This window comes from Myotis davidii, unplaced genomic scaffold, assembly GCF_000327345.1.
Source record: "Myotis davidii unplaced genomic scaffold, ASM32734v1 scaffold332, whole genome shotgun sequence".
NCBI lineage: Eukaryota > Metazoa > Chordata > Mammalia > Chiroptera > Vespertilionidae > Myotis > Myotis davidii.
Window position 1 is genome coordinate 1,654,245 of NW_006285779.1, and position 11,443 is coordinate 1,665,687.

The following is an 11,443-nucleotide window of genomic DNA, read 5'->3' on the forward strand; positions in this document are numbered from 1 at the left end:
TGCTATGATGACCACCAGGGGGCAGATGCTCAGTGCAGGAGCTGCCCCCTGGTGGTCAGTGTGCTCCTACAGCCAACCTCCCATGGCCCCTCCCCCGGCAGGCCAACCTTCCCCAGTCCCTCCCGCTGGCCAGCCAGTCCCCCTGATGGCCCTGATTGGGGGGCTGACCGGCCAACCTCCCATGGCCCCTCCCCCTGGCCAGCCAGCTTCCCCCCCCCCATAGGCCTTGATCGCCTGCCAGGCCTAGGGGCCCCACCCATGCATGAATTCGTGCACTAGGCCTCTAGTAAGATTATATATACAATTTCTGTCTTACAATGAAGCATGAATATCTTTCAACAGCCATGAGCAATCTTCATTGTAACTTCTCATATACTATGCCATTGTAATTTATTTAGTCAATTCCATATTTATAAACATTTAGTTTATTTCCAACTTTCAGTAGTGTAAACAATATCTATAGTATTTGTTCTGTTTTCCTCTTGAGGATAAATTACTGGAAGGAAATGCTAAGTCAAAGACTCCACTGTATACATTTTAAAATTTGGTACATATTTCCAAGCTTGCTCTTTATAAACTTGATACAGATTTGCAGTCTCGCTAACAGTAAACACATGAGGATATCAGTGTTTTTAATACTATTTGTCATTTTAGTAGTTGAGGAAATTATTTAAATTTGCTTCTTTTATTTTCTTGTAACTAGTGAGTTTAGTGTGCTGACATATGTTTATTGGCCATTTTTATATCTTTCATGAATGACATATTTTTTCTTGGCCACTTTTTCTCTTGTGGTCTTGGTCTTTTCCTCATTCATTTGTATGAGCTCTTTATATATTAAGACACTAACCCCATCATTATAACATTGCTATACAGTATTAGTTTTTAGTTGTACAAATATATCATACTTTTATTTTTATTTTTTTAATATATATTTTATTGATTTTTTACAGAGAGGAAGGGAGAGAGAGAGAGAGAGAGTTAGAAACATTGATGAGAGAGAAACATAGATCAACTGCCTCCTGCACACTCCCTACTGGGTATGTGCCCGCAACCAAGGTACCTTCCCTTGACTGGAATCGAACCTGGGACCCTTGAGTCCGCAGGTTGATGCTCTATCCATTGAGCCAAACCAGGTAGGGCGATATCATACTTTTAAAAATGAGTTCTGATTTTCAGGTCTGCTTAAAGAAGTCTCTCCCTACCAGCTATAAGCCCAAATTTTCTTATCTTAAGTTTACCTATATTACACTTAATAAAATAAAATCCATCTAGAATGTATTTTTTTCAATATATTTTATTGATTTTTTTACAGAGAGGAAGGGAGAGGGATAGAGAGTTAGAAACATAGATGAGAGAGAAACATCGATCAGCTGCCTCCTGCACACCCCCCACTGGGGATGTGCCCGCAACCAAGGTACATGGCCTTGACCGGAATCGAACCTGGGACCCTTCAGTCTGCAGGCCGACGCTCTATCCACTGAGCCAAACCTGTCAGGGCTAGAATGTATTTTAGTTGTAACAAATATTCTTCTCAGTTTCAGATTTCCACACATTTAAACCAGCAATAAAAATTTTTGCCTGTGTGTCCTGACCAGTTTGGCTCAGTGGATAGAGTGTTGGCCTGCGGACTGAAGGGTCCCAGGTTCGATTCTGGTCAAGGGCATGTACCTGGGTTGCGGGCACATCCCCAGTGGGGAGTGTGCAGGAGGCAGCTGATCGATGTTTCTGACTCTCTATTCCTCTCCCTTCCTCTCTGTAGAAAAATCAATAAAATATAATATTTTTTTAAAAAGATGAAAGCACATAGAAACTGGAAGAAGAAAGGGGAGCAGAATGGGCTGGTTGGACACCCACATGTGGCACAGTGGAGGCCTCCTGTGAAAGGCAAGGGGTCCCATGCGCACAGCCCAGGCAGCACCCAGTCCCCTCAGCCCTGATGTGGCAACAGTCACAGCAAGGCCAGGCCCACCCCCAGGCAGGCCCTGCTGCTCCATGTGCCTGCCTCCAGAGATCCCCAGTCCCCTCAGCCCCCCAGCCGCCCAGGGCTGCCTGAGGCTCAGGTAACCAGGACCAGCTGAGGCTTGTGCTGCTGGCAGTGGCAGCAGCAGAAGTGTGATGGGGGTGTCACCTTTCCCTCATGGCCAGGTTGTCTCCCGCCCCTGTAGGCTCCCAGACTGTAAGCAGGCCAGGCTGAAGCCCCCCCCCCCCCACCACGCCATCATATATGTGTGTTTAAGTGGAAATTAATAAAAAATAAAATAAAATGATAAGTTGGATTTCTCAGCCTCACTAGCCATATTTAAAGTGCTCAGTAATTATATGTGTAGAAAGCACTATCAGAAAGTAAAACTCTAGCTGGTTTGTCGCAGTGGATAGAGTGCTGGCCCGCAGACTAAAGGTTCCTGGGTTCACTTCTGGTCAAGGGCACATGCCTGGGTTGTGGGCTTGATCCCCAGTAGGAAGTGTGTAGGAGCCAGCCAATCAATGATTCTCTCTCACCATTGATGTTTCACTCTCTCTCCCTCTCCCTGTCTGAAATCAATATATATATGAAATTAGGCAAAGAGAAAACACCTGTCATCCCATAGTAAACATCTCCAACTACCTCTACATTTATAAATCCAAGTGCAATGGGAATTCTTTGATTTGGTTTGTTGTTGTTTTTTCGCATTGGGGATAAAATAAGCCAGACCTGTATTGTGTGTGTGACCAAGATATAATCATTTTCTATTATGAAAATAAAACTTTGCCCTTCTGTGATGTACTTGGCTTTTCTTGGGCTCAGGCCCACAGACTCGGGATGTTTTGTCTAGGTGACTCAGCAAGCTAGTGGAAGAACAAATGGTGATAAAAGGCTGCACCCTAAGTGCCTCTGACCACAGACCACGTGACGCTCCCTTGTTTCAGGGTAGAAGAGCAAGGCTGACTTTCTGTGTTAGCAGTCATTGAGATTTCTTGCTCTTAACTTCCCGAGGACACCAGCTTTAGGAGAGGCTTAGATAAGAATCATTAGTACCCTTGAGGTGTAGGGTAAGTGAAATGTTGACTACATTCCACCAGGCCCGTGTATCACTTTGACATTGCGGACAAGCAGTTTCCACTGGTGTAGGGTGGGAGATTATGTCTAAAGCTGGATGGAGAATTGGAAAAGGCCATCTTTTAGTATGGCCTGATCAATCACAATGTGCTAATTCACCGGCAATGCCCAAATCTCTGTTCTACTCTTGTACACTTCTCTTGCAGTGGATGATAGCACTGGAGTTATAAACTGCATCTGCTGGAAAAACTTGACTGATACCGCGTCTTCCTCAGGTAATTTCATTTGCCACACTCCTTTGCTTTTCAGCTGACCAGTGGATTTATACTCAAGGCAGCTCATCAGAACAGCTATAGGGCCTAAATTTTCACATTTACCCACTGATGAATTACATTGACTATCTTGAAGCACTGCACTGCAGAGAGCTTTGGCTTTTCTGCAAACTGATACTAAAGTGGAGCCACTTGGATTTTTTTTTCCTCCCATTACTTTGGTGCTCACTTCCTCCTAACCTAAGGAATGGGACTAGGTTACTAGGAATTTCAGCATTTCACTTTTACTAAGCCAGTCATTACCCAAATCAAGATGTTTTAGCCTAATTGCCAGTCAGGGCAGAATTCCCTTGCTCCGGCCATGCCACTTGGCCAAAGAAGATTTTGAAGACTTTTCCTCTTATGTGGTTGCCACTAACTTCTATGCTGCCGGTTCAGATCCTAATTTTTCTGAAATCTCTACATGTTCAACAACTGTACCAGAAATTCTAACATTGATGAGAATGAGAAGATAGGATTCCTTTGAAGTTAGCCGTTAAGTAATATAAATGGAAAAAGAACTTCAAAATTATATAGTAAACACATAGACTATAACTGAAACAGCATTTAAAATTTCTTGAGTGTAATTTAATAGGTGTTTTTTTGAGTTGCTAAGTTCATAATATTAAAAAAATATGGTGCAATGTTGGGGATCATTTTGGTTCTAGAGAAGCTACAGAAAGTGGGACCTTGTTTGTCCTGTTTTATGACATAGACAGGATGGTACCATGCACAGTGGGGTTATTCAGTATATATTGCCTGCTGTCATATCTAACATCCAGTATCTATCTCGTGTTATACATGGTAATGTGTAACCCTTGGCGTGGTTTCTTTTTTCCTTTCTGCCATTTCCTGTCAGAATCTCAACCCCCTGCTTTGACTATATTGACTATACTGACTAATGGATACTACTTTGCCTAATTTTTTGTTGGCATTTACATTTAGAATTTGAACATCATTTTCACATTACTTTTGTATTCCCCTTTCCTAATTTGGAAAAATCTAAATTAATGTCACTGTAGGAAGTTAACTTAGGAAGCTTTGTAGATTAAAAAAAAAATAAGAAAGACAACAGGTTTTTTATGCAGCTATCTCAGAGGCAGGAAATAAACCTATGAGATAATCAGATATCTGAATTTGCATATGTCTAGCGTATTAAAATCATTTGAAGATTTATGGTTGTTGTATTGTCACAGTCTTCATTTAGAAGGTATAGGGTTTGTGTGTGTGTGTGTGTGTGTGTGTGTGTGTGTGTGCTTTCTTCAGAAGATATAGTTTGAATATGCATACTTGTTTCATGCCAAGGATCAGCACTTTTTCTGTATAGAGCCAGATGGTAAATGTTTTCTGCTTTGTGGGCCACATGGTCTGCCCCTCAACTATTCAGCGCTGCCATTATAACACAGAATAGCCATAGACCATACAGAAACAAACAGCATGGCTCTGTTCCAATAAAACTTTATTTATAGAAACAAGTTGTGGATGAAATTGGCCCATAGGCCATGGTTTGCAGACCTGTTTTAGCCATTGTTTTAATTTTCAAAGTCAGCTCTTTTTTAAAGAAATGACATCATCAGGAATATTATATAGCTCTTATACTTAGTAATTTTTAGGTAAAATTTCTGTTAATACTGAGAGTGTGGTTTTTAAAAATATCTCTAGATGAATACATAGATGAACAATTGGGGTGGACAGACTGAAAATTAATTGAAAATTGCTTTGAGAATAAAAATAAAGAGGGTAAGAGAACAGGGAAAAAGCCTGAAAATGATTCTCGTCATGTTATATATGGAGTGGTATCTTTAAATTGTTCCTGACTAGCCCATTTTCTCCTTTTAGTTTAATTGCCCTCAGTTTTAAATCTTTACACTGGAAAGTGGCCAATGAAGACTGATTTGTTTTTTTTTAAACCAAATTTTAATCTGAGTCAAAATCATGTTCCAGTCAGTTGAGGTATAAGAATATGATATTAACTCCTATAAATGTCACATTGAATGTAGAATTTGGACTTAGCTTATGAGGAAAGTTAAGAAAGCTGGGTCCTTAATACTAGAATTTTAAAGAGGGCTTATCTTTCAGCATGGAATAGGCCACTTAAAATGAAATTCTGTCAGGCTCTAGCCATCTCATTATATTCATTAATTCACACAGCTTGAGCTTTTTTTTTCTTTTTTACCCCTTTTGGTAGTTTCATGCACCCTTTAAATCAGCGGTTCTCAACCTGTGGGTCGTGAACCCTTTGGCAGTCAAATGACCCTTTCACAGGGGTCGCCTAAGACCATCCTGCATATCAGATATTTATATTACGATTCATAACAGTAACAACATTGCAGTTATGAAGTAGCAATGAAAATAACTTTATGGTTGGTCACAACATAAGGAACTGTATTTAAAGGGCCAGAAGGTTGAGAACCACTGCTTTAAATGAAAGCAACTCAGGACCTTTTTCTCAGACCAGCCATCAATCAGATCATTTCAACAGTACGATATGAAGCATTTATTATCACCTATACTGTCTGAATAATGGCAGTGAGATTTATAAAGGCATTTACAATTCAGCCTAAGTAGGAGAGGACTTGGGGGTGGAAAACCTTTTAAAAAGTAATACTTGGGTATTTTCTGAAGAAACCCAGTAAGCTGAGTGACATTAATGCTGATTGTGTCTAGATTCCTAGCTGTTGGTTACTGGATACATGAAGTCCTCTGTGCTCCTGAGGTTGCAGTTTCCCTTGGTATAATAGATGTGTTCATCTAAGTTGTGATAGGTTAAAGAGCAGAGTATTTGATTAATAGACCCAAAGAGACATTCAGTTCTTTGTAGGAACCCTAATATATGACAAACCAAAAATAATACGATAAAAATAATAATAATACGATAGTAGGAAGTAAATCAACACTTAAAAATGTTGGTTTAGGTAGATAATGATATTAAAGAAGAGGTAACCTCCCTCCCTTGCAGCTTCCATAAAGTAACCCAAAGAAGGTACACTTGTATATTTATTCCAATAAAGATCCTAAAGATCAGGGTATATATGTTAAGCTCTCCTGAGTCCCTTTTAAAGCACTGAAAGCTATCATCAGTGACAAGAGAGATAGCCTAAAAGATTTCCCCCAAAACCTTTATGTAATAAAATGAAGTGAAAGAGAAAGGATACAATGAAATGGGGAAAGTGGAAGTAGTATGTATAACTTGACAAAGCTTCCCTAAAAATCTTTCAGAAATTAACAAAGTGTTCAAAAGAGATGAAGGGCTTATACGTAAAGAATACAGAGAATAGATCATCCTATATAATAAAAGCCTAATATGCTAAGTGTCTGGTTGTCTGGTTGTCCGACCAACCAAAGGATAATATACTAATGATATGCTAAGGCCGCTCAACCACTTGCTATGTTGGGCACTGACCACCAGCGAGCAGACACACCAACTGGTAGGTTAGCTTGCTGCTGAGGTCCAGCCAATTGGGACTAAGCGAGATGGGTCGGGCACGCCCTAGAGCCCTCCCACAATCCCTCCCTGGCTGGCCAACCTCCCATGTCCCTCCCCGTCTTGATCGTGCACCGATGGGGTCCCTTGGCCTGGCTTGTGCCCTCTCGCAATCTGAGACCCCCTCGGGGGATGTTGTAGAGCCAGTTTTGACTCGATCCCACAGACCAGGCCAAGCGACCCTACTGGTGCACGAATTCATGCACTGGGCCTTTAGTCTTATATAAAAACATACAGCCTCTCTGGCAACTTAAAAGCAAAATAAAAGGTTATGGAATTAGTAGAGGCCCTGTGCATGAAATTTGTGCACAGGTCAGGTTCCTAGACTTGGCTGGTGGTCAAGGCTGGTCAGGGCCCTCTGGCTGCTGGCCAGGGTCTTCCTTTCTTCTGCACTGCCCCCTGGTGGTCAGCACATGTCATAGCAAGCAATCGTCCTGGTCTCCAGGTCGAGCTCCCGAGGGGACACATTGCATATTAGCCTTTTATATATATATATAGATAACCTATTTTCTACAGTATTAAAAGTCTAAATGACTGAAGCCAGTGTGGGAGCCACAAGCATGCATGCATGGCTGGTGACACCTTGTAGAAAGAAAATACTTTGATTTATTATTATTATTTTTTTTTGGCAAACATTCTGATAATATGTAATGAACTAGAAACTGATTTGTACTTTTCTGCCCAGTAATCCCAATGAAGAGCCTCAAAAGAAAAAGAAAATGATTTTGTCCAGAGGGCTTAATTTTTTTTCACAAATAGTTGACATTTATTGAATTCTTCCTATGAATCTGGCATTGTACTAAGCTCATATGTAAGGGTTAACTTAGATCATGCACAACAACTCTATGTGTAAGGTGGGCTCTGTTGTTTAAGTTTATAGTTTTAAGTGGTATGAGAATGAGTGTGTCTCTCTGTGTGTGTGTGTGTGTGTGTGAGAGAGAGAGAGAGAGAGAGAGAGAGAGAGAGAGAGAGAGAAAGAGAGAGCGAGAGATAAAGAGAGAGAGGTTTTAGCCTAGTTACCCTACAAAGATGAGAGATGAGCGATTAGACTGTTGAGCACCTAGGAAATCTGCCTATGGTGAATTTGCTTCCCTCCTACACAGAACCACAAACCCAGACTCTTGAGCCCCCTTTCCTCTTCCTCCAGACCTCAGTCTCACTGCAAGGACACTTTATAGGGTTGTTGAGAGCTGTTGCCATGAAACCCATTGAACCCATACAGGATTCAGGTCAGGACCACATAGATCCATTTGCACTGTTGATGTAGGGCTTCTAGACTCTGTTCCCTTCACCCTACTTTTGAATAATTGCAGCTTAATGCCTTTTATTCAATAGAGGATTTTTAAAGTTATGCAGATTTTCTATGTGGAGCAACTAATCCAAAGTAGAATAAATAAATGTCTTGTGTTGATGTTACCCCCAAAGTAGCTCACAAATGTGGTGGAGTGGTTATGTTATACATTTCTCTCTTTCCTTCTGGCCCTAACGACTACAGCTGCTCCAAGTGCAAGAGAACTGAGCTTAACCTCCCAGCTTAAGAAGCTGCAAGAGACCATTGAGCAGAGAACAAAGATAGAAATTGGGGACATTATCCGGGTCAGAGGTTATGTCCGCACGTACAGAGAAGAGCGAGAAATTCATGCCACTGTTCATTGTAAGCAAAAGATATTTTTCCCAAAAATGGTTGTTATTTTGGGGGTGTGTCCAGTAGTAAACTTGTTTAGCTAAAAGTCAAACTTCTAAATAGTTCCCGCAGACCCGATCCCGCAGACCAATAAAGAAGATTAACTATTTAATGGAAGAAATTACATTTTATAATATGCTTTCTTTGGAAAAGCAGCATTTCTTAAATTTATTTTATTTTTTAAAATATATTTTATTGATATTTTTACAGAGAGGAAGAGAGGGATAGAGAGTTAGAAACATCGATCAGCTGCCTCCTGTACACCCCCTACTGGGGATGTGCCCGCAACCAAGGTACATCCGCTTGACTGGAATCGAACCTGGGGCCCTTCAGTCCACAGGCCTATGCTCTATCCACTGAGCCAAACCGGTTAGGGCTTAAATTTATTTTAAAGAGAGGTAACTATGAACAAATTGGGAAAGAAAACAAATGATTTATTATATATAGCTGGAAAATTTATTTGGATAGCACAGTAGTTTCTAACGTGCTTTGAAGTTCCAAGTGTGAATCTATTTAGGGCAGAGTGTTCATATTCTTCAAAATGATGGAAATTTCTTGAGTACCATTAAGCACATTAACTTTGAAAGAAAACAGCTAATCAGATGTATGACAGTTCAGTATCATCTGCGTGATGCCCTCTGCACTGCTCTGGCTGGTGTTTGCTTGGGAATCTCTAGGAGGGCCCCTGTTGTCCACCATTGTAACAGATGAACGAATAACCTAATGTGCTCGCCCTAGTCCCAGTCCACTCCTGGCCGAGCATGTGACATTTAGGGCATTGTCTTCCCTTTTGTATGATAACTGGGAACTGTTTAGTGCATCTAGACCAGGGGTGGGCAAACTTTTTGACTCGAGGGCCACAATGGGTTCTTAAACTGGACCGGAGGGCCGGAACAAAAGGATGAATGGAGTGTTTGTGTGAATTAATATAAATTCAAAGTAAACATCATTACATAAAAGGGTACGGTCTTTTTTTATTTTTTATTTTTATTAATTTCAAATGTAGTTTGCCCACGGCTGATCTAGACTGTGACTCCTGGGCACTGACAAGGAAGGAGACCCTCTGTGTGCCTCATTTACTGTCATCCTAGCAGCAATTTGGACAAGGGAAAGAATTGACCTTGATGTAATTTCTGTGATATATTTTCCCCCGTGGCTTCTTAGATAAAGTAGATGATCCAATATGCAACATTCAAATTGCAAGGATGCTTGAGCTGCCCAGTATCTACAGGAAAGTTTATGACCAGCCTTTCCATAGCCCAGTCCTAGAAAAAGAAGCACTAAGGTAAGTTATGGCCAGTCACCGCAGAAGATGTGAATTCAGTGGGAAGGCCGTGCCAGGGGAGCCCTGATGCTGGAGTGGCCCCGGGTTCAAATCCTGAAACCATCATCTTACTCATGTGAGGCTCTGGGCACATCTGCTCAGCCTCCATGTGCCTCATTGTCCTCGTCCGTAAAGGGAAGGTGAAAGCAGTGCAGATGTTCCAAGGCTGTTGTGAGGAAAATACACATGTAACTAGGGTCCTTGAAGGAGTTGAGTTGTTCTCAACCAGGGCCGGTTTTACTCATGTGTGTGTGTGTGTGTGTGTGTGTGTGTGTGTATGTGTATGTGGTGTGGTGTGGTGTGTGTGTGGGGCGGGGGGCAGAAAAACAGGAGAAGTAAGAATATTTTTTAGTATATGTATGCATCAAAGAACTCTGGGAAAAGATAGAGTCGGTAATAGTGGTTGCCAAGGAGGTGGAAATTGGGAGGAGGATAGAAAGGAGACTTTTCACTGTGTACACTTCTATTTTTAAAAAACATACATGATTTTATTGTTTTGAGAGTGAGAGGAAGGGAGAGAGAAAAACATTAATGAGAGAGAGAAACAGTAATCGGCTGCCTCCTGCATGCCCCCTAAACCTGGGCATGTGACCTGACTGGAAATCAAACTGGGGATCTCTTGGTGCACATGACAACACTCAACCAACTGAGGTACACCTGCCAGGGTACACTTGTTTTTAATGTGTACATATTACATATTTTTAAATTATATTCAAAACCCAAACTATAGACCTGTATAAAGTAAAAAGTGAAATTCCTCCGTTGTCCTGTCTCCTGCCTCAGAGCCATGCCCTAGAGGTTACTACTGTCCCTAGGTTGGTATGTACCCTTTTAGACATTTTTCTCTGTGCAAACACAAGCAAGAATACCTACCCATATATTTTGTGGGTTGTCATTTGCTTTTTTACAAAAATGGGATTATATCTTACATACTATTCTGCAACCTGACTTTTTCTGATATCTTAATTCTTGTAGTCCTGCCTCATCCTTTTAAGCAACCACACATTGTCCATAGTATGAGTTGTCCTTTATGTCAACAAAAGCATCAATATAGTGTTGCTTTTCCTAGCCAAGTTTCTGTTTTAAACACACCAGAAAGGAACAGAGTTGATAATTTTCTACATAGCTTTTTACAACTTTCCCCAGCAAAAATCCAGGTGTCCTGGACCTTACCAATCTCACATGTTTGCTGAGTGAAAAAGCCAAAGAATTCCTCATGAAGAACAGAGTGCAGACCTTTTACCAGCAGGAGTTGGAAATGGTGGAGTCTCTGCTGTCCCTTGCCAATCAGCCTGTGATTCATAGTGCCTGCTCCAAGCAAGTAAGTGCAGGTTGCCCATGGGAGAATTCGAGTCCACTGCCCCAAATCGGCAGCTGTAGGGTGTGAGTGGACGTGACTATGGTATTAGGATTCACAGGGTGGACCAGGGAATAGAGGCTATGGTTCAATCACATGTCCTTTCTATTCTGGGAAGGTTACTGACCTCTTAAGAATTTCGAATGAGAGTGGACCTGCTCTTTTCCTCTCACTTATTCTCATTAAGCTTGATCATTGGGTAGAAAAAAAAATAGTCTAAACGTCATAATACTTAGTTCTTAGTAC

General features: G+C 41.2%; 1 protein-coding gene across 6 annotated transcripts in view; it reads left to right on the plus strand.

Moving 5' to 3' along the window:
- The window catches only part of OBFC1 (oligonucleotide/oligosaccharide-binding fold containing 1), a 32,688-nt gene that overhangs the window by 6,776 nt on the left and 14,469 nt on the right, over nucleotides 1–11,443 (plus strand). For all 6 annotated transcript variants that reach the window (XM_015559288.1, XM_006756447.2, XM_015559292.1 and 3 more), the window contains 4 exons: nucleotides 3,244–3,312; nucleotides 8,328–8,486; nucleotides 9,681–9,801; nucleotides 10,987–11,161. In XM_015559288.1, coding sequence (XP_015414774.1) covers nucleotides 3,244–3,312; nucleotides 8,328–8,486; nucleotides 9,681–9,801; nucleotides 10,987–11,161 — 524 coding nt within the window. The remainder of the gene's footprint in view (nucleotides 1–3,243; nucleotides 3,313–8,327; nucleotides 8,487–9,680; nucleotides 9,802–10,986; nucleotides 11,162–11,443) is intronic.